General features: G+C 46.1%; 1 protein-coding gene across 2 annotated transcripts in view; it reads left to right on the top strand.

Moving 5' to 3' along the window:
* The first annotated feature begins 14,603 nt into the window (after nt 1-14,603).
* The window catches only part of CAMTA1 (calmodulin binding transcription activator 1), an 852,027-nt gene continuing 842,013 nt past the window's right edge, over nt 14,604-24,617 (top strand). For both annotated transcript variants that reach the window (XM_047083614.1, XM_047083616.1), the window contains exon 1: nt 14,604-14,705. In XM_047083614.1, the coding sequence (XP_046939570.1) occupies nt 14,661-14,705 (45 nt within the window). In that variant the 5' untranslated portion in view covers nt 14,604-14,660. The remainder of the gene's footprint in view (nt 14,706-24,617) is intronic.

The raw sequence follows: 24,617 nt of genomic DNA, 5'->3' as shown, positions 1-24,617 counted from the left end.
TATTTTTGAGAGAGTTGGAGCACAAGTAGGGGTGGGGCAGAGAGAGAGGGAGACACAGAATCCGAGGCTCCAGGCTCTGAGTTGTTAGCACAGAGCCCGACGTGGAGCCCGAACTCACGAACCGGCTCATGACCTGAGCTGAAGTCAGATGCCCAAACGACTGAGCCACCCAGGCGCCCCTTTTTTTCTTTTTTTAAAAAATTTTCTTATGTTTATTTTTATTTTTGAGAGACAGAGTGCAAGTGGGGGAGGGGCAGAGAGAAGAAGACACCAAATCCAAAGCAGGCTCCAGTCTTTGAGCTGTCAGCACAGAGCCCGATGCGGGGCTCGAACTCACAAGCTGTGAGATCGTGACCCGAGCCGAAGTCAGACGCTCAACTGACTGAGCCCCCCAGACGCCCCCAAACTGTTGTCTTCTAAGGTGGTTTGTGGTCCACTCCTTGCCAAGCGTGAGGCCCTTTGTCAGAGGGCGAACTGTGGATTTTATTGTTTCGAATCCTCAGCCCCGGCTGGCCTGAAAAATCTCAGGGTGCTGAATGATTAATTCCAACCTGCCCTAGAAAACGTTAGTCAGCTGGCAAAAGGAAATAGCCCAACACGAAGGCAAAAAGAGCAAATTGACTTTATCTGTGAGTGATTATGTTTGACAAGATGAAAAAGAAAGAAATCTTTTGTCACAGAAGAAAATTGTGCTGTGAGAAAGCTTTGCCCAGGTCTTGAGGCTCTGCTTTACAGTTTGAATTAAAATGGAAATAATCCCAGCACCGCCCCCCACCCCCAACACCAACAGAGAACAGAGAAACAAAACTTCATTTTTCTACGTTTACTATCGCAGAGTTTTAGAAACCACATCAGGAGTTCCGGGTCTACTCCAGAGCAGTGCTTCCATTAACCAGCAAATTCTCTTTCGAGAAACCTATGTTTGAATTGCTATTTACTACTAAAAGTTTAATTTTTCCTCTAAGTATTTGTCACACATGCAGTCAAATTCTTTGTGGGTGGGAGAGCAAGGCAGATGGGACTCCTCTCCAATGAGAAAGAAGAGCCAATTTTCACTCTGAAAAGGGCGAAGAGATCAGGACTGTTAGAATCATCCTTCTGATTTAGCATTTATCTTGTACCCACGGCATCACAGTCTGCTTAGAATCGGAAAGAAGGCGTCGCCGGCAGGGAAACAAACTGTTTTGGCTCAATCTATGACTCAAATTTGACTGCTTACATTTTTTTCCTTCACTAATTAAAAACAAAATTAACCTTCTTTTTTAAAAATTCCAAATATGGGGCTCCTGGGTGGCTCAGTCGGTTGAGCGTCCGACTTCGGCTCAGGTCGTGATCTCTCACGGTTCACGGGTTGGAGCCCCGCGTCGGGCTCTGTGCTGACAGCTCAGAGACTGGAGCCTGCTTTGGATTCGGTGTCTTCCTCTCTCTGCCCCTTCCCTGCTCATGCTCTGTCTCTGTCTTTCAAAAATGAATAAATGTTAAAAAAATTTAAAAAAATTCCAAATGCTTTTTGTCTTTTAAGCAAACTTCTCCCTGATATCCATGAGGTTAACTACCTCAGCTCTTTCAACTCTTTGCCCAAATGTCAATTAAAAAAATTTTGTTAATGTTTATTTATTTTTGAGAGAGACAGAAAGAGAGAGAGAGAGCAGGGGAGTGGCAGAGAGAGAGGGAGACACAGAATCCGAAGCAGGCTCTAGGCTCCGAGCTGTCAGCACAGAGCCCGATGCGGGGGCTCAAACTCATGGAGTGTGAGATCATGACCCGAGTGGAAGTCGGACACTAAAGCGACTGAGCCATCCAGCTGCCCCCGAATGTCAATTTTTAAAAATTTATGTATGTATGTATGTAATCTCTACACCCAGCATGGGGCTCAAACCCATAACCCTGAGATCAAGAGTCCCATGCCCCACCGACTGAGCCAGGCAGACTCCCCACTCGTCCTGCCAAGGTCAAGTTCACGATGATATTTACCCTGACGCTTTCTGTCAGCACCCTGATCTAACCTGCTGAGCTAATTGGCCTTTGACCTGACCATTTCTATTTCAAACTACATCTCCCCAACTCTGGTCCTCCTGATCCCCTCTGACCTGCTCCACTTTTTTTTTTCTGTACCATTTATGGACTTCTCACATACTATAGATTTTCTTTATTATGTTTGTTGCCTTCCCTAGAAGGTGAGCATCAGGAAAGCAGAAATATGTGTTTTCTGTTCAGTGATGTACTTTCATTGCACTGAATGGTGCCTGTCACTTAGTAGGTGCTCAATAAATGTGGAATCACAGGAACAGGAAAGGTTGTCCAAGATTTGGAAATGAGCAAGATTGTCATTTTAGCAAAGCATTGGGCATTGCCTGGGGGACCCTCTGGGGAGGGTGTGATTCTACCGGAGTGAGCACCTTCATAAAAAAATGTTTATTTTGAGAGGGGGAGAGGGGCAGAGAGAGAGAGAGAGAGAGAGAGTCCCAAGCAGGCTCCCCACCATCAGCACAGAGCCCAGTGTGGGGTTCTATTCCACGAACCGTGAGATCATGACCTGAAGCTGAGATCAAGAGTCAGATACTTAACTGACTGAGCCACCCAGGCACCCCTGGAGTGAACACATTTAACTGCTTTTCTGTGGACCTGGTAGGAGCAGAAATCTGTGAAGAATACAGAAGATTCTTACCCGTAGACACAACTGAGTTCTGCCCTCAGGAAAATATGACACTTCATTGCGCCATAGGATATGAACCACTTTTGCATCTTGGACCACGCATTCCTGCTTGCCTATAAATATACCTCTCTTCTTCAAATTCTTCTTCCAACTGGTGTCAGTATCTTACTGGTTCCCCCATGACCTAAGGAGCTAGAGACAATTCTCGACACGCACTCACTGTATCTTTGTGTGAGGGTCATAATTTTTTTTAAAGCTTATTTATTTTGAGAGAGAGAGAGAGAGAGAGAGAGAGAGAACTGGGGAAGCCAGAGAGAGAGGGAGACAGAGTATCCCAAGCAGGCTCAGCATTGTCAGCTCAGAGCCTGATGTGGGGCTCGATCTCACGAACCGTGAAATCATGACCTGAGCTGAAATCAAGAGTTGAATGCTTAAGTGACTGAGCCGCCCAGGCGCCCAGAGAGTCATGATTTTTATAAGCTTTTTGAAAATGATGAGTAAGAGAGTAAATTATACTCCCAATGCCCTAGGAAACCTTCATCAGTCCCATGGTCTTAGATGCCATTGGGTGCTGATTGCTCCCCGATTTGTATCTCCAGCCACAACCTCTCTGTGCCTCACATGCATATATCTAGTCGCCTTCTTGATGTCTCTACCTGGATATCTGATATGCATTTCAGAATTAACATGTCCTAAATGGAATTCTGGATGCCTCTCCTAAACTTGCTTCTCCCCAATCTTTAAGTGGCAACACTTACCAACTCAATTGCTGAGGCCAATATCCTAGGAGCCAAACCTTGGCCCAAAGCACTTCTTTCCTTTATCCTTCACATCCTATGCTTTAGCAAAACCCAAGCAATATCTCTACCTTCAATACATAGTCCAAATCCACCTCTCTCTTAAGTCCCCCATCTTGGTCTATGACCTGCCTCCTGTTTTTGTAAATAAAGTTCATTTGGAACATAGCCATGGCCATTTGTTTAGATATTGTCCATGGTTGCTTTTGCACTGCCACAGCAGGTGTAACAGTTGAGTAGTTATGACAGAGATTACAGGGTTTGCAAAGCTTAAATATTTACTATCTGGTCCTTTATTGAAAAAAAAAAATGTTTTTTTGCTAACCCTTGCACTGAACAATGGCCTCCAAAGATATCAGGTCATAATCCCTGGAACCTGTAAATGTTACCTTATTTCGAAAAAGGGTCTTTGCCAACATGGTTAAGGATCTTGAGATGGATGGGGCGCCTGGGTGGCCCAGTTGGTTAAGTGACCCACTCTTGATTTTGGTTCAGGTTATGATCTCATGGTTCGGGAGTTCAAGCCCTGCATTTGGCTCTGTTCTAACAGCATGGAGCCTGCTTGGGATTCCTTCCCTCTCTTCTCTCTCTCCCTCCTTTTCATGTTCTCTCTGTCTCTCAAAATAAACAAATAAACAAACAAACTTTACAAAAAGGATCTTAAGATGAGTGAGATGGTCCTGGATTATCTGGGTGGTCTCTAAATGCCATTATAACTGTCCTTTTAAGAGAGAGGCAAAGGGAGATTCTGTTTGTCTGTCTGTCTCTCTCTCTCACACACACACACACACACACACACACACACACACACAAGAACAATGTGGAGATGAGGCAGAGAGAGTTTTGAAGATGCTGGCCTTGAAGATTGGAGTGATGTGGCCATCAGCCAGTTAGAAGCTGGAAGAGGCAAGGGATGGATTTTCCCTGGAGCCTTCAGAGGGAGCACAGCCCTGCCAACACCTTAAATTTGGCCCAATGTAACAGATTTTGGACTTTTGGCCTCCAGAATTGTAAAAGAATAAATTTCTGTTGTTCTAAATCACTAAGGTAATTTGTTACAGCAGCCACAGGAAACTAATACACCTTGTTTGAGCCACCATCAGATCCTGACTGTAATAATCGCCTGCTGAGTGTCTCTGCTTCCTCTCTTACCCCCTTAGAGCCTATTCTCCACCTCATGTCAGAGTGATTTAGTTATTTAATAAAAAAAAATGTTTATTTTTGAGAGACAGAGCACGAGCGGGGGAGGGGCAGAGAGTGAGGGAGACACAGAATCCGAAACAGGCTCCAGGCTCCAAGCTGTGAGCACAGAGCCCAATGCAGGACTTGAACCCACGGGAGATCACGACCTGAGCTGAAGTCAGGACGCCCAACCGACTGAGCCACCCAGGTGCCCCAGAGTGATTTTTTAAAAAACACCACTGAAGTATACTCCCAGCTCCGTACCCTCCATAGACTTTCTAGGACCCTCGGAATAAAGTCCAAACCTTTTACCATGGATTCAAAGTCCTGTGGGATCTGGCCTCAGATTCCTCTTTGGATTCAAGTCCTGCACTCTTCCCGAATGGCCTCATTGCAGTCTCTGTGACACACTAGGCGTGCATTTGCCACAGGGCTTTTGCACCTTCGGTTTCTTCTGCCTGGGATGTTCTTCTACTTGGTAACTGCATGGCTCACTCTTACTTTCTTCAGGGACATCGCCCTATCTAAAACAGCACCCTCTTGTCCTACTTCATTTTTCTGTAAGCATCTATCATTCTCTAACCTTTGATTATGTATTTGCTTATCATCTGTCTTTCCTCCCTCGGTGCCAGCTCCATGAAGGCAGGGATTTTGTCTGTTTTGTTCACTGCTGTATCCCCACACCTAGAATCAGTAGCTGGTATATCGTAGGCACCCAATAAATATTTGTTGGGTAGATGCACATGGTAATAAAGACTTAAACCATATCAAATGAAGAGTAAGCCATATTTCTTTTTTCTGTTTTACTCTCAAAGGAAAATTTAGGTAGTATTTAGGTTTCTTGTTATCCTTCCAGAAATGTTTTCTGTACATGCTAGAATATGTGCAATATTCTACGTACAATAGATGTTATGATTGTGTAGTATGAGAGCAGTATACATCATGCCCTGTGTCTTGCTTTGTTCCAATTCAACAGCTAAACTGGAGAAACTTACATGGCAGTACCCTTTATTTATTTATTTATTTATTTATTTAGAGCATGAGCACAAGTTGGGGAGAGGGGCAGAAGGAGACAGAGAAGAGAGACAGAGAGAATTCCAAGCAGGCTCCACGCTCAGCATGGCGTCCCCCACGGGGCTCGATCCCATGAAACTGGGATCATGATCTGATATAAAATCAAGAGTGGGACGTCCAACCGACTGAGCCACCCATACACTGCTACCCCCATCTTTTTAATGGCTGCATAATATCCCACAGCTTAATACTTAAAGAAAAAGAAACTGCTGACTTCATTTGAAAAATGGAGAAGTTCATGACAGTTAAATGCCTGTGAGTCCATGCTGTGCTTATGGGCTCTGGTAGATGGCAGCAGGCTGATTTTTCTTGGGTGTGCCTCAGTATCCATCAGAGACAACAGTACTGATAGGTAATCAGCAGCTTTCTCCTTCAGGTGTTTTGACAGGTCACTTTATTTTCAACAACTAATTAAAGTTTCCTTGGAAGACTGAAAGGCAAAATAAATTACAATGGAAAATGTTGAGGCAAATAAGAAAACAAACAAAACCTAGGAACCTTCCAGATACTCTCACCAGCCTTCAGTGGTGGCCAGAGGGTGATGAGCAGCCCTACCGTCTCTATTTGCCTCCTGGAACCATACAAATAGACAATGAATGTGTAAGTGGGGGTTGCAGGTCAGATACTAAGTACTTTCGCCCCTCCCTCCAATTAGACTGCTGCCCACAAGTTCTTGCTCTACAGAGAGTCTGGGGGCCCCACTGGTATCTCGCTGGGTTCCAGAAAGCAGAGGTAGCTTCCTGGTCTCCTAAGTCTGTTAGCTTCTGAAGTCGTTAAGTTCTTTGCGTATGTACCCTTCTGAACCAGCAAAGCCTGTCTCTTTAACCATTTCCCTCTTTAAAAAAAAGTAGCCATTTCTTTGATCCTGAGTTCAAATTCAATAACAATGGATTAGGCTGTAATACCAGAAAGCTCAAGAAGGAGGGAAGAGACTTTAGTTTTAATGAATGAATGAATGAATGAATGAATTTAGAAGATTTTATTTTTTACTTAAAATTTTTTTTAATGTTTATTTTTGAGGGGGGGGAAGGGGCAGAGAGAGAGGGAGACACAGAATCCGAAGCAGGCTCCAGCTGTCAGCACCGAGCCTGACTCGGGGCTCAAATTCATGAACCGTGAGATCATGACCTGAGCCGAAGTCAGATACTTAACCGACTGAACCACCCAGGCACCCCTAAAAGATTTTATTTTTAAATTTTTTTTCAACGTTTATTTATTTTTTGGGGGACAGAGAGAGACAGAGCATGAACGGGGGAGGGGCAGAGAGAGAGGGAGACACAGAATCGGAAACAGGCTCCAGGCTCTGAGCCATCAGCCCAGAGCCTGACTCGGGGCTCGAACTCACGGACCGCGAGATCGTGACCTGGCTGAAGTTGGACGCTTAACCGACTGCACCACCCAGGCGCCCCTTAAGTAATGTCTACACCCAACGTGGGGCTCGAACGTACAGCTGCAAGATCGAGTCACATGCTCCACCGACTGAGCCAGACAGGTGCCCCAAGACTCTAGTTTTAAAGGGAAAGTCCAGAAAAAACTGGATTGATTTTTTAAGTAGGGCATGACAATGACAGACATCCTGTCAAAGGCACTTAGCTGTTAAGTCCAAGGAGGGTCCGTGGAGAGCGGGTGCACTCAGGCCTGTTTTATGCAATAGCTGGGTGATGTGGAAAGGTCCCCCCCACCCCCGCCAACTTTTATTTAAATTCTAGTTAGTTGTGGGAAGGTTTTGCAATTAAAGCTGTCGTTTAGATAACATCTCTTGGAACCACTATCACAAGGATAATGTTCTATTCTGGGTTCTAATACTAAAAGGAAAACAAACCCACCAGAAGTGGTGTGGTTGGTCCTTAGCCTTAGACATCTGGTCCCTGCTGACTTGGCTGTACTTTAGTAAAGGAAATAAAAAGAAAATGTTCAAAATTTCAACAGAATCTTTGTCCACAGAGCAGGACTTTTATGTTCAAATTACATTTCAAATGAGCTGAAATTTAGCCCTACTAGGCCTAAAGAGCTCATTATGTGTGGACTGACAAGCCTGTACTTTGCTCACCGAGAGCAGACTTTTCCAGATGACAACGGCTGACATTCTGTGCGTGGAGGCAGGCAGGTTGTAGAAAGGAGGAAAGATGGGGGTTTGCAGGATTGGAAAAATGGGATATCTAGGGAAAAAGGTTTGTTCTGCTAAAGCTCACAAGTTTTAATTATGTTTTGTCTTAAAAAGCCAAGGGGGTACGGGATCTCTTGTATTTTTTCTTACAACTGCTTGCAAAGCTGTAGTGATCTCGAAATAAAAAAAAATAATTAAAGAGAAAGCAAGGGGAGAAACTTTTTTGGAAGTAGAACTTTAGGACAGTATTACTTTGAACAATGTAGCCCTTCCAAAGCTAAGGAGTCATGGGTAGAATGACTCAACTCTTCCTTGTCCTGGGTTGGGAAAGAGTGAGCAGGAGTCTTTAAGCCTCTGAAGTGGGTTCAGTATATGCTTTCCTGTGTCAAATCCAGTAACTTCCAGTTTAAGGAAGCAAGTCCTGCCACTCTTTTTTTTTTTTTTAAATTATTTATTATTATTTCTTTTGAATTTACACCCAAGTTAGTTAGATATAGTGCAATAATAATTTCAGGAGTAGAATCCAGTGATTCATTCCCTACATAGAACACCCAGTGTTCATCCCAAGAAGTGTCTTCCCTAATGCTCCTTGCCCATTTAGCCCATCCTCCCTCCCACAACCCCTCCAGCAGGCCTCAGTTTGTTCACTATATTTGTCTTTTATGGTTTGTCCCCTTCCCTGGTTTTATATTTTTTGCTTCCCTTCCCTTATGTTCATCTGTTTTGTATCTTACATTCCACATATGAGTGAAGTCATGTATTTGTCTTTGACTAATTTCGCTTAGCATAGTACATTTTAGTTTTATCCACATTGTTGCAAATGGCAAGATTTCATTCTTTTTGATTGCTGAGTAATACTCCATTGTGTGTGTGTGTGTGTGTGTGTGTGTGTGTGTGTGTGTGTATACACACACACATATATACATACATACCATAACTGCTTTACCCATTCATCTGTCAATGGACATTTGGGCTCTTTCCATACTTTGCCTATTGTTGATAATGCTGCTATAAACATTGGGGTGCATGTGACCCTTCAAAACAGCACACCTGTATCCTTTAGATAAATAACAGTAGTGCAATTGCTGGGTCGTAGGGTAGTTCTATTTTTAATTTTTTGAGGAACCTCCATATTGTTTTTTTTTTTTAATTTTTTTTAATGTTTATTTATTTTTTTTCTTTTTTTTTTTTAAATTTTTTTTTCAACATTTTTATTTATTTTTGGGACAGAGAGAGACAGAGCATGAACGGGGGAGGGGCAGAGAGAGAGGGAGACACAGAATCGGAAACAGGCTCCAGGCTCCGAGCCATCCGCCCAGAGCCCGACGCGGGGCTCGAACTCACGGACCGAGAGATCGTGACCTGGCTGAAGTCGGACGCTTAACCGACTGCGCCACCCAGGCGCCCCAATGTTTATTTATTTTTGAGACAGAGAGAGACAGAGCATGAACGGGGGAGGGGCAAAGAGAGAGGGAGACACAGAATTAGAAGCAGGCTCCAGGCTCTGAGCCATCAGCCCAGAGCCCGACGCAGGGCTCGAACTCACAGACCACGAGATCGTGACCTGAGTTGAAGTTGGAGGCCCAACCGACTGAGCCACCCAGGCGCCCCCCTCCATATTGTTTTTCAGAGTGGCTGCACCAGTTTGCATTCCCACCAGCGGTGCAAAAGAGATCCTCTTTCTCCACATCCTCGCCAACATCTGTTTTTGCCTTAGTTGTTAATTTTAGCGATTCTGACTGGTGTGAGGTGGTATCTCATTGTGGTTTTGATTTGTCTTTCTGTGATGATGAGTGATATTGAGCATCTTTTCATGTGTCCGTTAGCCATTTGAATGTCTTCTTCGGAAAAGAGGCTATTCATGTCTTTTGCCCATTTCTTCACTGTATGATTTTTTGGGTGTTGAGTTTGATAAGTTCTTTATAGATTTTGGATACTAATCCTTTATCTGATATGTCCTTTGAAAATATCTTCTCCCATTCTGTTGGTTGCCTTTTAGTTTTGCTGATTGTTTCCTTCACCGTGTGGAAGCTTTTAATTTTGATGAGGTCCCAGTAGTTCATTTTTGCTTTTGTTTCCCTTGCCTCTGGAGATGTGTTGAGTACGAAGTTGCTGTGGCCGAGGTCAAAGAGGTTTTTGCCTGCTTTCTCCTCTAGGATTTTGATGGCTTCCTGTCTTACATTTAGGTGTTTCATCCATTTTGAGTTTATTTTTATGCATGGTGTAAGAAAGTGGTCCAGTTTCAATCTTCTGCATGTCTCTGTCCAGGTTTCCCAACACCATTTGCTGAGGAGACTGTCTTTATTTCATTGGCTATTCTTCTCCTGCTTTGTTAAAGATTAGTTGGCCATATGTTTGTGGGTCCATTTCTGGGTTCTCTATTCAATTCCACTGATGTAAGAGTCTGTTTTTGTGCCAGCACCATACTGTCTTGATGATTACAACTTTGTAATACACCCTGAAGTCTGGAATTGTGATGCCTCCAGCTTTGGTTTTCTTTTTCAAGATTTCTTTGGCTATTTGGGGTCTTTCCTGGTTCCATACAAGTTTTAGGATTGTTTGTTGTGGCTCTATGAAGACTCCTGGTGTTACTTTGATAGGGATTGCATTGAATATGTAGATTGCTTTGGGTGTGTTGACATTTTGACAATATTTGTTCTTCCTATCCATGAGCATGGAATATTTTTCCATTTTTTAGTGTCTTCTTCAATTTCTTTCATAAGCTTTCTATAGTTTTCAGTGTCTAGATTTTCCTCCTCTTTGGTTGGGTTTATTCCTAGGTATTTTATGGTTTTTGGTGCAATTGTAAATGGGATCGATTCCTTGATTTCTCTTTTTGCTGCTTCATTATTGGTGTATAGAAATGCAACCAATTTCTGTGCATTGATTTTATATCCTGAGACTTTGATGAATTTATGGATCTGTTCTAGCAACTTTTCGGTGGACTCTTTTGGGTTTTCCATATAGAGTATCATGTTGTCTGCAAAGAGTGAAAGTTTGACTTCCTGCTTGCCAATTTGGATGTCTTTTATTTCTTTTTGTCGTCTGATTCCTGAGGCTAGGACTTCCAATACTATGTTCAAGTCCTGGCACTCTTATCTTCATCACCTGTCATGATACACAATCACTGTAATTATGCTGACCAGGAAAGAACACTCTTTTAGAATGATTTTTGAGATGAGAAAGCGATCATTTAATATTCCCCTTATTTACCTATGTTCATCTGTTCCTGGACAGTAGAATTCTTTCCTTGAAGAACATTGGGGCCAAAATGGGCAAGGATTCATAAGGTAGGGTGTCCAGCATTTCTCCCGACTCCTCTCCTTTATAAATGGGCTCATTTAGCCACTTTCTAAATGGCTTCCCGGACTGGAAATGCCCACCTCTTGGTAACCTCTCAAGCAAAGACAAACACCAGCTCTTATGGACTGAATATTTTTGTCCCTCCCCACCCCCCAGTTTGTATGTTGGAGCCTGCCAGTCATGTGATGGTATTAAGATGTGGGGCTATGGGGAGATGATGAGGATTGGATGAAGCTATGAAGGTGGGGCCCCATGATGGCATTAGTGCCCTTTTAAGAGTCATGAGGGGACTTGCTTCCCCTCTCTGGTTTCCACAGTGGGAGGAGGCACCCTGATCTCAGACCTCTTATCTGTGGGAAATCAATTTCAGTTGTCACAAGCCACTGTTCCTGGTCCCTTGTTACAGCAGCCTGAACTCACCTAGACAACAGCACAGCCAACCAGCCACAGCCTACCCCCAACATCTCATCCTCTGGGCCAGCCGTTCTCAAACCCATTGATCTCGGATCTCTTTACACTCTGAAAAATTATTAAGGACGCCAAAGAGCTTTTTGTTTGTGATACGTTTATTTATCACGTATATACTCTACAGCAATTTAAAAAAAATTTATGAGCTCATTAAAAAAAAACGATTACATGTTAACATACATATTTTTTAGTAACTAAGTTTTCCAAAATGAAAAAGTTAGTGATAAGAGCAGCATTGTTTTATGGTTCTGCAAATCTCTTTAATATGTCACTTAATAAGAGACAACTAGATTCTCCTAGCTGCTTCTGCTCTCAGTCTGTTTTGACGTCATGTATTATGTGACTTCTGGAAAACTCCACCGTACATGCGTAAGAGACTGACGTATGTTTTGACCTTGTTGACCCACAGAAAGAGTCCCGAGGATCCCCTCACTTCCCCAGGTTTCCAGGTTGCACTTTGAAAACTGCCATTTCTGCCCGAGTCTAAGAAGCTTCCCCACAGGTGCTTTCTGCTATGACAGCCTTGCTTATTTCAAGTTCCGGTGACATTCATGACCCCCGTGTCGTCCCCACTGCAGCTTGACTTGTGACCTGTTGTTTGTGTTTGTTAGCCCCTGCTAGGCTGCGAGACCTGTGGAGGGAGACGCTCAACTTTATTCACCTTTACATCCTCAGAACCTAACAGTGTCTGGCCTCCATTAAGCACTGGATAAAATCCTGTTTTAATTTCAATACATGTTTCAATTATAAAAGCTGTATAGTTAGGACCATGTTATAGATAACAGAGACAATTAAAAAACAACCCCATTCCTCATCACCTGAATGTTATTTCTTTAGTGTATTTTGTATTAACCTTTAACAAAATCCAGTTTTTTTTTTTAACTAGAAACACATATGATAAATGAACAGTTTCCCCCTCACCTAGCAATGGGTAAGCTATTCTGAGGTCTATGACTACCATAATGCTCCATTGTGTGGATATAAAACAATGTACTTACTAAATACCCAACATTATTAGCATGTTTAGGATGCTTCCAAGTTTTTGTTGTAATAAATACAGTGATCCTATGAAAAGTACCTTCACACATATAGCTTTTTTGGCATTTAGTGTTATTTCCTTAGAATAGATTCCCAGAAGTAAGATTACTGGGTCAACAGATGCAGACGTTTTTTATGGCTTTTAATACGTACAGTAAAATTGCTTTTCAAAAGGGTTATACTAATTTTCAATGCCACCAGCACTTTTAAGGACGTTTCACTACTCAAATTGTCAACATAGGTACTATTAAGAATGCTGATCGATAAAATATTGCACCCTAGTTGTTAAATTTTTGCATTTTTTTTGAGGTTCATAAAATTAAGGTTTGTTGAAGAACGAGTGTCTAATACAAAGCATTCTTTTGGGACATCTTTATTCCTGGCAAACTTAAATTTTTACTTGTGAACACCACAAGAACGCATGTTAGGCTTGGCACAGAATTCACTTTGGCAGTCAAATCCGAACGTCAAAATTCTCGAACGAGGACCTTTCGCTGATTCTGCTAGTCGTCTTCAACGGTAGGAAGGGGAAAAAAACCTAACATCTGAGGAATGAAATGTTCCCACTGCAAGCCACGCAAGATCCACACAGAGGGGTTGGAGCTCTGCTTTCCATTCAACTTTTCTTCCTTTTTCTCTTAAACTTGGAGGGCTCAGCCCTTTCTTTGTTTCCGGTATCACCTGCCCACGTGCGCCAGTGCCGATTTCCCTGGGAGGGGGCACTCCGGACCCCGCCACCCCCGGTGGCGCCGGTCCCCCGCGTGCGCACAGCCCTCCGGAGCGGCCGCGGCGGCGCGCGTGTCCCCCGCGGGGTGCTCCTGACCTGTTTCCAGGCTGGCCTCCCACCCCGCACGCAGCGCGGGCGCTGGAACATTCGCTGCGAAGAACCACGACCCTACACCCAGGACCGAAGGAAACTTGGCCTGCCTCGCCCTCCGGGCGGGCGCGCCGCGGCGTAGCGCTCCTCCAAGGTTTCCTTCGGCGGCCTCATCCTGGGACAGGCAGTTATGAGTCATCGGCTCTGTGGGTCACATGGCCAACGTGACCAAAATAAAGTTTCAGTATTTTAAGCCGCCAGAAAGGGGGACAACGGAGCGCACCGGGGGTGGGGAACGGAAGGCGGGCACCGGCGGGCACGGGCGGACCGGGCACCCGCGCGAGGGGCCGCGGCTGCGCGGGCGCCCGGGCGTGGGGGGGGGGGGAGGGGCGGAGCGCCGGGGGGGGGAGGGGAAGGGGCGGGGTTTGGCGGGAGGCGCGCCCCACCCCCACGGCCGGCAGCGACGCCCGGGCTCCCGGGCCGACCGGGCTCCGGAGCGCGGCGCCCGGCCGACCCCGGCCCCGGGGTCCCGGGCCGCGGTGTCCCCCGGCAGCGGCAGGCCGCGGGATTCCGGAGATCCCGCCGCGTCCTCCACTGCCACCGGGACCCCACGCGCCGGCAGCGGCTTCCCCGGGAACGTCCTTCAGCCCCGGGAGCACGCGGGAAAAGCCCCAGCGCGCCAATGAGAGAGCGCCTTCCTCCTGACGGTCACGCTCGGGGGCGGGGCTTCCCTTCGCCGCTCCCGAGTTCCGGGAACCCCCTTTGATTGGTCTGGACGGCCTGGGAAACACTGTAGTAACGCCCAATCAAAGCGCCCCGTCTCGGCCTCGAGGAAATATTCGGTGTCGGCCGGGTCCTGACTGGGCAGTTCTTTCCGACTCTGACCACTGGGAAGCTTTGTTTAGGTCCGGAAGGCGGGCTTTCCTGGGAGTGGGTGGGGAGGGGGCGTTGATTCTTGACCAATCCTTTCATTCCGTTGGGTGGTGACCAGCCAATGGGCCGGGCGGATAGGACGCTCCTCCCGGAGAGTAGTGAGACCCCTGGTGCGGGGCGATTGGTGGCGGGCACTATGAGTGGCAGCCGCGCGGCCCAACGGGCGCAGTGCGTGGGCCGCGGGGCGGGGCCAGGGCGGGTGCGCGGCGGCGGCGGGGTGGCTGGGCCGGCGGCGGCGGCGGTACGAGGCGCGCGCTCGGGGTCCCGGTCGCGAGGAGGAGGAGGATGTGGCGCGCGGAGGGGAAATGGCTGCCGAAAACAAGCCGGAAGGTAAGAGCCGGCGCGTGAGGGGCCGGGGGCGGCGCGGCGGGCGGCGGGACCCGGCCCCGCCGGACATCCCGGGCATCGGCGGCGCCGGGCGGGAGCGCGGGGGCGCGGCGGCGGCGGGCGGGCGGGCGCCCCGGGCCGGGGAGGGGGCGGCGGGTGGGGGGGCGGAGCGCGGCCGGGTCCTGAGGTGACTCGCCGGGCGGCGGAGCGCGGCGCCGCACACCCCCACCCGGGGGCGGGCTGGGGCCGGAGGGGCGGGGGGCCGGCGGGCGGGGGCCGGGCCCAGCGAGGAGGAGGAGCCGGCGGAGGGAGGGCCGGCGCCTCCCCCACCCGGACCGGGCATCCCCGCCGCTCCCGGGCCCGCGGCGCGGCCCCCCGCCCCCCGCGCCGGGCCCGGTGGGGGCCGCGGGGCGGAAAGTTTATCCGCCTCGGGCCCCCTCCGGCCCCGCGCCCCGCTGCCCCGGGCCGGTCCCTGTCGGGGGCACGGTCGGCGCTCAGCCCCGCCGCCCCTGGCTCTCGGGCGGCAGGGCCAGGCGGACTCCGTCCAGCATCACCCTCGAGCCCCGTGGGCGCCTCCCAGAGCCGGCGGGGGTCCCCGTGCTTCTCCCCGCCAGGGGGACCCCCTCCTGCTGAGCGTCCCCGGGCCGTAGGGCCTCGTGTGACCCCTCCCCCTTCCCTTCCTGGGAAGGGGGCCTGCGCAGCATCCCCGCCCCTAGCAGTCGTTCCCATCCTACTCCTGCCCTTGCACCCCTCGCAGCCAGGAGGGTGGGGTCTCCGTTTCTATGGCAAGTGAGGATCTCCATACTCCTTGCCCTTTACCTTCTGTGACCCTCATCCTTCTTTGGCAGAGGGGTCTGTCTCAACCTCTCATCTTCTCTGGAAGCTTTTGGGGCCTCTGCACACCGTCTAGTGACCCTTTTGCCAGGACAAGGGGACTCGGGCTCCCCATGTTCTTCTTCCCTCCTCACCCAGTGGGTAGTGGGGGCCTGTGCAGCTCTGAAGTCATTTCTAAATAGGAAAGCAGATACTTCTTACAGATTATGCATACTCTCTGCTCACTTTCCTGGGTTAGGGTGAGCTCATTTCCTGAATACCCTTTGAGTTGCCCTCTTTTTCTTAGGGGAGAAACTGGACGTTCCAGAGCTCCTTTCCCCATTTGGCTGTCTCCCCTAGCGTGTTCTCTCTCCTCAGAGTTTCTTGTGTGGGTGTTGGTGGGGGCCCGGGATCAGATGTAGGGCAGGGCTTCCATTGTGCCTGGTACCTGAGTAAGAAGGGGTCACGGTGATTACTCCTCTGTGTCTGAGCAGAACCAGGTCTCTTTTTGCTTCCGGCCTACTCTTGCCTCCTAGGCGGGGGCAGCGCTCACCAGTTGACACCACCCCACCCGCAACATGGTCACGTGCCCTTGTTTTTTGGCGGTCCCATTACTGTCTTCTGTGCAGTAAGAACCTGACTTTGTGCATTCTACGTTCAAGAGTTTTTGAACCTTCCCTGGAAATAAACTTCCCATTTCTTTTTTAGGAGAGCCCATATCCTTGCGGCTTCGGTTTGCCCGTCAGCCATATTTAGTGAGCCTGTTACCTTGACTTTTTCTGATTTTTCTTAAATTGTATTCATGTTGGCTGGGTAAGAAGAAGCCATATGCCTTTCCATCTAGAAAAGGGAGTGTAGACACTCATGTCGCCCACGTGCCATTCGGGAAGGGGTTGCTAGTGTGCTTCTTGTTGTACTAGAACCTTCCTTTGGCCTCGTGTTGTCTCTCATGGGATCTGAACATTTTTTTTTTTTTTTCTTTTGATATTGTAGCTTTCAGGTGAAGGGGAAATTTGGATGCTTTCTATTTTTTTACTGCTCTGGTTCTCTTTTGGCGAAAAACATGATGCCATGCATTTGTTTATACGTACACACGTGTAGGTATGCATTCAGACAAAGTCACATCTGCTACGTGTACGCGGTAAGTTGGAAGGGTTAGATGGCTAGCTGTGCGTTCTGCGTGTAGGTGGGGACCTTGATGTGTACAGATAGGGACATACGTTACTGTTGTCGGTAACTCTCTAACCTTAGAGGAATCAGAAAACTCACTGATGAATGGCCAGTTCTTACCACTCTTTCGTCTGTCATTTGTACTGTATGGAGTAAGCAGAGTGGCATCCTGAGCGTTCACCAAGTCTCCGAGTGCATGAAGTGTAGAGTGCTTGCTGATGCACACCAAAAACTTAGGCATTCTGAATTTAGGGGTAGTATCCTCTGCCTGATTCTTCGTAGGGTGAAAGGTTCTCATCTTGATCTCTTCACTGCTGTGTAGGGGAAAGAGATTTCGTGTATTTGGGGCATTGAGAGGAGGGGGTGAGAATATGTGTTTCTGTGACAGAACTAGGAATGAGCAGCCGTAAATATGTCGCTGTTTTATTTTGGCCATTTAAATAATTGAGAGAGGTTGTGCACATTAGGAAAAGGTACCTTTGGGAAGGCCCGTGACACTTCATCATCGGGTGGGAGGGACTGTTGTCCATGTTTGTCCTGAGTATCACAGTCTGCCCATTTGGCTCTGGGGCAGGGCGATGGTGGAGCCGCCTCTGGGGCCCCCAGTCCCTTCCCTCCCTGAGCTGGGAATGGCTGCTGGCTGCTGTCACTCAGCAGCAAAGTCTCACTTTTTGACAGGCTTAGTGTGGAGCCTGATCCTCCCCAACAAGCTCTGTCAGACTCTGAGCATTTGGACCTTTAAGCGTTTTTCTCGCAAGGACACTCTCCCTGCCCGGGTTACTGAGGAAGGAGGCAGGGTGATCTGGAAGATTGGGCCAGCGCTAGGCTTTGACTTCGAGACTTTGCCCTTCAGCTCACATGGAGTTACCCGGTGGGCACAATACCCGCTGCCCCAGAGTAGCACTTTTTACCTCCATTTCCAGTTTTTTAAAAAAGTTCTCATGCTGTTGTCATTCTGTCTGTATTTATACTCAGCTTGATGGAATTGTGTATTTTTAGGGTGTGGTATTAACGAGCCTTGGAAAGCGAGAGTTGAGTGCCTGCTGTAGATGTTGGGGTGTGCCCAGGAGAGTGAGCGTTCCCATCTCACTTCCAGTGGTGGATCCCTTCCTGTCCTGCCTACCACCGACTGCCTTCCCAGGTCTCCTGCTAATCGGGGTGCTCCGTACTGTGGGCAGTGGAAGGAAAATGGTAAGGGTTGGAGGAGCACACTTGAGGTTAGCGTGTAAAGTTGGGCTCTTTGAGTTCAAATGCAGTTGTGCTCTGTGTCGCTCGTCCCCTTAGATGATGGGAAGTCCACTTTTCCCTTACTCTGCCAGTGGACAGTGTTCTCTTGCAGCTAGTCAGGCTAGATGGGTTCCCTGAAGGACTTTTCTTTCTCACATCTTCTTGTTAGAACATCCCTCTGGCCTCCCCCTCAGCCCTGCCACCCCAGCTCTTCGGACAAGGTTGGGTGATTCATGGGACATCTCTTCCCTTGTCTTCCTGAAGACTTACCTTGCTGTTAAATGTTGGGTTTCTCCATCTCCTCATTCAGTGGATTTGGAGTGCGGATGCGTGTATAGCATCCTCTGCTCAAGGTCAGATTGGTTCGGGTTTTCCTTTCCAAAAGAGTAGGGTTGCTCTTGTGTGTTCCTGGAGATGTATTCATACGTCCTGCTTACCTGTGTTTTTCCATCTTGTTAGTTTTAGGCTTTTTCTCTAAAATAGCCAATTCTTTAGTGTCAGGTGGTGTTATTTTAATTCTCTGTTTATGCTGGGTCTCGCCCATGTGCCTGGTGGGATTAGACTTTTTTTCTGATTTTGAGGGAGCCCATTTTGTAGGTTAACTTTTTTTTTTTTTTTTTAACTCTTCCTTCATTGCTTTGGGCCATTCTTCATTTCCCATTTCCCTAGGTTCCCTAGGTTCCGGGAAATACTCGTCGTGTGCAGTTGTACTTCTTCCTGATTTCCTTATGGAAAAAGCAACAAAAGGTGATTCTCCTGCTCTCTTTCTTTCCCCTCGTGGTTGTGTCTGTTGCCTCCTTTGTGGGACCTTTGAATTTGTCCTTTGCAGAGGAGTTGTTTTTGCATCCATGTTCCCATCACTGAGTGCGTGCATTCTGGAGACATTCACTGAGCTTCAGGGATCTGTGGGTTATGTGACTGTGCTTGAGACCTTTTAGTATGAATGACATTTCAATGAGTCTTGTGTTTATCTTTTTCTATATTCTTTCAAGGAATTCTTTTCTGGGTTTTCATTGTTTGGATTGTAGTCTTACAAAAATATACTCTGAATAGTGTACTATCCCCCAGAACTCTTACCCACCCCCTGTAGGAGTGGGGGTGTGGGAGAGGGTGGAGGGCAGCTTTCCCTCAGACTGTGTGCAGGGTATGTGTAGAAAAAAGTAAGGTCAGTCTTCTTTTTAAATGGGTAGGCGTAACTTTTAGGTCACTTAGATACATGGTTGGTGGGAATGCTTGTTTAACGCTTGAACAGCAGCCTACCAGGTATACTATAGAACATACTGGGTCTTGTATAGTACAGAAAATCAAATGCATCCTTTGTAGAAAGAAGGGGCAGAAAACTAATTTCCTCTTATGACTGACTGGTATCTTTCATGTCCTCAGATGGTAAGAACTGTATGAGATGCTGTTACACTTTTGCTGCCAGAACGTGTTCTATGTAAATTTAATGCTCAATCGTGGTGACCATTCTTAGGCTAGATACCTGGTATAAATTACCACTACTCTTGTTTGTTTCGTGACTTTGAATATTTTATACTTTTTTGAATAGTACTTTTATTTGTGTCTTTTTATTTTTTTTTAATTTTTTTTTTTTCCTTCAACGTTTTTATTTATTTTTGGGACAGAGAGAGACAGAGCATGAACGGGGGAGGGGCAGAGAGAGAGGGAGACACAGAATCGGAAACAGGCTCCAGGCTCTGAGCCATCAGCCCAGAGCCCGACGCGGGGCTCGAACTCACGGACCGCGAGATCGTGACCTGGCTGAAGTCGGACGCTTAACCGACTGCGCCACCCAGGCGCCCCATGTGTCTTGTCTTAAAAAAAATTTTTTTTTTAATGTTTGTTTATTTTTGAGAGAGAGAGAGAGAGAGAGAGACAGAGACAGACAGAGCGTGAGTGGGGGAGGGGCAGAGAGAGAGGGAGACACAGAATCCGAAGCAGGCTCCAGGTTCTGAGCTGTCAGTACAGAGCTGGACGCGGGGCTCGAACCTACAAGCTGTGAGATCATGACCTGAGCTGAAGTGTGATGCCTAAACCGACTGAGCCACCCAGGTGCCCCTTTTGGGTAAATAATAGTCTCTGATTGTTTTTGGATGTAGGTTTGGTATACAGAATGATGACAGTAATAATAAAGAAGTAACCTGACATGCACTTTTTTTTCCATTCTATATTAAATCAGATTTCCCCATTACAATGTCTGTAGAAACCAGTTCTGCTGGTATTTCACTCTTAAGAACTCTTGTTTAGGGTTGTTGTGTGTGGTTTGGCAGTGTCCTTTATTCACGTGAATATGTGACTGAAGAATTTTTGAGGTGACAGGTGATGTGTGTTTCCATTATAACAGATCATTTTCTAAAGTGTTCCGTATCTTCTAGAATCACTTATCATGCCAGTTTTTGATGTTCTAGATGACCTAAGGCCTACCTCCCTTTCCTTCCCACGTGAAGAAGTTTCCTTATTGCCCTTGTCATTGTCATAAAGAGGTATTTGCAGATCTACTGTATTTGTAGCCTTTCGGTTTTTAGTTAAGGGGGGCGCCCACCATTCCTCTCATCCTGTAGCGAGAAGCAGTATCCCTTCTGTCTCCCGAGGGACAGAGGGATAAAACGGGCGTCAGGCCACAAGGCTGGGGTGATAGTAGTATTTGTAAGTGGAGACCGAGCCCGGGTGAAACACTGTGTCCTTCTGGCGTCTGGGACTCCTCACGTAGGATTTTGGAAGTTTGTTTTTGCTGCATTTAGCCAGCTTCCTTCTGTCTCTCTGGCTTGGTAATGGTAAAATTCTTTGGGCAGAGCCAACAAGTATACCACGTTTGGGACCTTGTTCACAAGGAGGTGCGGTCTTCTCATGTTACTGTCCTGCTAGCTATGGTCCTTGGTGTGTTAAGGGGTGAGGGTAGGAAGTGTTCTTGTGCTCTGCTTCTTTGGCCACATAACACGAATAGGGCCGCATGGTCATTCACTCTCTTTTCCAGGGCATAGTGTGTCATCTGTCATTCTCTTTCTTCTTCTTTTCTTTTTCCTTTTTCTTTTTTGCACCCCAGATCAGGTTCAGGATACAGGTTGACCAGACACTATCCAATCCCCGTATTTTGTGCCGTCCTCGGATGTAGTGCCCTTCTCCTGTGATTAAGATGCGTTGCCATTCTGTCAAACGCGTGCTCGTCTTCCATTCCGTGATATTTGTCCCGTATTGGTAAGGAGAGTGTTTCTCTGTATCTATTGAGAATGGACACCAGTCCCTGATTTTTCATATGGTGGGACGAAGTAAAAGGTGGTGTTTTTTTCCCCCCATCAGTATGCTGGCTGTGTATTTCTCAGGTTGCATTGCATCTTTCTGCTTTGAGCGCCATTGCTTGTAGAAGGTCATGGGCCTCCTTGTGTAAAGATTGGTAATGCTTCCTGAGCATTTTTTAGCTCATTACCCTGGACTAAAAAAGAAATATTATGTACCCCACTGCAAAGAGAAGCCAAGTGTCAGCCACATTACTTTCCACTTAAAAAAAAAAATTTTTTTTTTTAGACGATTGTTTGTTTACTTTCAACTGATGTTCGCGTCATAAGATGGAATGACCGGAGGTATTTTTTGAATAGTTCTTCTACATTCACCCCAGTATTTTGCTCCAGTAGAGTTGCATGTTCTCTTATACACGAGTCCTTTCCCCCTTTTTGGAAAAGTGCAGTCACATTTTATTTTATTTTTTTTTTCCGATTTAGCCAAGCCTTTCAAGTCACATAATGTATCCCTGCCTGAGACTTCGCAGAAAGGCTGGGGGGAGGATGCGCAGGAGTGGGGCTGTGTTCCTCACACTGCTGTGTGCAGTGTGGTCTTGTAGTTACCAGGGGACAGAGTAACATACTTTGAAAGAGATGTTTCGATCTGAGTTCTTAATGGTTTTAAACTTCTTACTGCTTGGAGACTAATTGAGTAGCATTACTCTCACCACTAATTTTACTTCTAATGTCATCTGGAGTATCTCCCTCTACCTTCTCTGAAAAGAAAAAAAAGTCCCCAAACAGCAATTACAACAAAACCCCAAAAGCGAACCGTGAAGGCGGGCTCTGACTGTCCCTATTCTGCAGTTCAGTCACCAGTTCGCACGTGTTGCTTAATTGATACTTTTTATGTGTACAGTATTCACTGGGGTGGACATGTGAAAAACCTTTGGAACACATAGCATTCGGTCATCTAGCGGACCCCGCATCGTGTCTTTTCGTTTTTCCTTCTAGGTTACCACAAGGTAAGATTGTGTATTGAGTTTCTTAAAAACACTTGCAAAGTGGGTTGTTTTTCCTCCTTCATTTCTATCTAACCATTGGAGTGAAAACTGGGGTTTGCTTCTCATAAGAATAGTAAGTTACCGTGTTCCTACTTTCATGTTCAGCATCTGCGAGAAAACGGGGAGTCAGCTCCCGGTAATGGCAGTGCGACTAGTCAGGACTCAGACTTTCTCTCTGTAGCCTGTACGTTATTGTGGAGGTGATTTATATACTTTAAGCTAAATCTGGTGTCTGTAACACGTGATAAACCAGATGTTTAAGTTTATTTAATCTTCTTTACAGTATGCATTTAACAAGATGTATCTGTGTGTTTTATTAGAATTATACGCAGATACAACCAGAGGTAGTCCTGCAACTAAAAACAAAGAGAAAAAGCCTTTCTTTCTAGTTTTGAAAAACAGGTGTTATCTGTTTTCCTTCATTGGGCTTGATTGAGATTGCCAGGACGCATTTCTGAAGGTATAGTAATACGATCAAGAATTAATATTTTTGAAATTTAGATTTGGTTTTTAATCCTCGTCTGAAAAGTTATTTCTGAGGATGTACGTGTACGTGCCCCATTGGTTTTCTGGGGCACTTGGATATCGAACCATTTGGAAGCCATAAAAAGAGATTGGTATGAAGTGTGAAATTATCAAGTAGAAAAAAGATGCAACAGTGAAGAAAATAGCCATTTATTATTGAAGCTAATCTAAAGTGGTGATTGGGAGTGTAAAGTCAGATATTCTGAGGAAGAATGGAATGCTGGTGGGGTTACCACGTTGAAATTGGCTCACATAGCTATTGTCTAAAGGACACTCCCCAACATGGAGATGCTTGGAAGATAAAGAAGCCTATGGGATTGATTATTTTAAAATGTTAAGTGTTTCTTCTCTTTTTGAAAAGTAATTGGAATAAAATAACCCTTCTTAGTGAAGAAAATGTAAACTTTAATGGAAGTTCAGAATGAAATATTTAAAAAGTGAACATAAAAGATAAGGATTTTTTATTGCAAATCCACAAGGGGGTAGTGATGTTCTATCAAAGATATTTGTGGTGGAAATGTGAGATGATCTCTTTGAACGTTTTAGATTTACAGATAAAACCGGTATGTTTGCATTTTAACTTAATAAGATCTTCTTTTTAAAATGTTTATTGGCAAAATTGTTTATTGCTTAAATTAAAAAAAAAATCCCATTTTGGGTGAATGGCTATTTAAGCCGTATGAATGGTAAAGAAGAGACGATGTCCTTGTAGTGTTGGGCTCTAGAGCAAGGTTACCAGGGATTCTGGGGGTCGCTGATTTTCTAAGGATGCAATAATCTTAAATTTCCTGGGAAGCATTGAGCATCTAGGAACCAGTTCCTTAAGTGTCCTTCGTGAAAGGATTTTAGGAAATTGTGTCTAAACTTTACAGAAGTTTGTATCGCGGGTTGTATTTTCAGCCCTGGCAAGAGATGAAAAATGTGAACAGTCCACACCACCAGCCGCTTTCAATAGTTCTAAGTAAATCAAATTTTTATAATCTCTTTTTTTATTAGTTTATATTACATCATTAGATAAAAGCATTTTTTTCCCCTTGCGCATAAAAACTCCAGTAGCTTGCCTGAGGTCATTGAGTCCCACCCCATTGTATTCAGAATTGCTTAAAATTAGGTGGGGAATGTGTGGCAGTGCCAGGTAGTTTTCAGGAAGAACTAAAACTGTATTATGCGCTCTTTTTTTGAACGTGATGGCATGTGGTAGGAGGAAGATTGAAGGTGGGAATAGGACTATATTCTACTTATTTAGAGATGCACTAACTGTATCTTTAAAAAATACCACTTTTAACGGTACCATGAAACAGTTCCATGGTTTAGGAGTTACGCTTGTTGGTGGCATACGCATCGTGTATTTTTCATTTTTGGTCTAAGGAAAAGGTTAATCCAGCCTCTTCTCTTTCTCTCTTTTTTTTTTTCCACCCTCCCGGTTCTGAGCCAGGGCCTTTTCTGTTTTATCTCCTTTACTAAATGGCTGGCGATTTACCATCCCAAAAGGTACACTGTTTCTTCACAGACTACCCTGAGCTCTGCCGGGAGCTGAACTATGACGTCAGCACTTTCATTCATGAATTTGCTCTTCTAACTCTCTTTTCTCCTTCTGTATTCCTGAACTGACTTCTGGCACAGGCACAAATCAGTTTACCATTAGTCAGCCCATAAATCAGCGATAAAAGGTAAAACAAAAGATAAGATGCTGGGGTTGTTTCGATAGAGCTGTAGTTGCTCATGCTGATTTGCATCAGTGTCGTTTGGACAGGGTTTCTGGTGAAACAGATTGAAACCTAAAAACAGTCCGTTTGATTACTTCATGATTTTGCGGACTGAGCGGTGTTGCACGCATATCGACGCCACGGCTTTGCTCCTCCGTGAAGTTCAGAGCCCTCTGCTGCAGTTCCTTTGTCATA

Source organism: Lynx rufus, unplaced genomic scaffold, assembly GCF_022079265.1.
Source record: "Lynx rufus isolate CCGP_SWC_20201006 ecotype Redwood Valley unplaced genomic scaffold, mLynRuf1.p SCAF_2, whole genome shotgun sequence".
Classification (NCBI taxonomy): domain Eukaryota; kingdom Metazoa; phylum Chordata; class Mammalia; order Carnivora; family Felidae; genus Lynx; species Lynx rufus.
The sequence above is the reverse complement of the archived record's forward strand: the minus strand, read 5'-3'. Positions and strand labels throughout refer to the sequence as shown.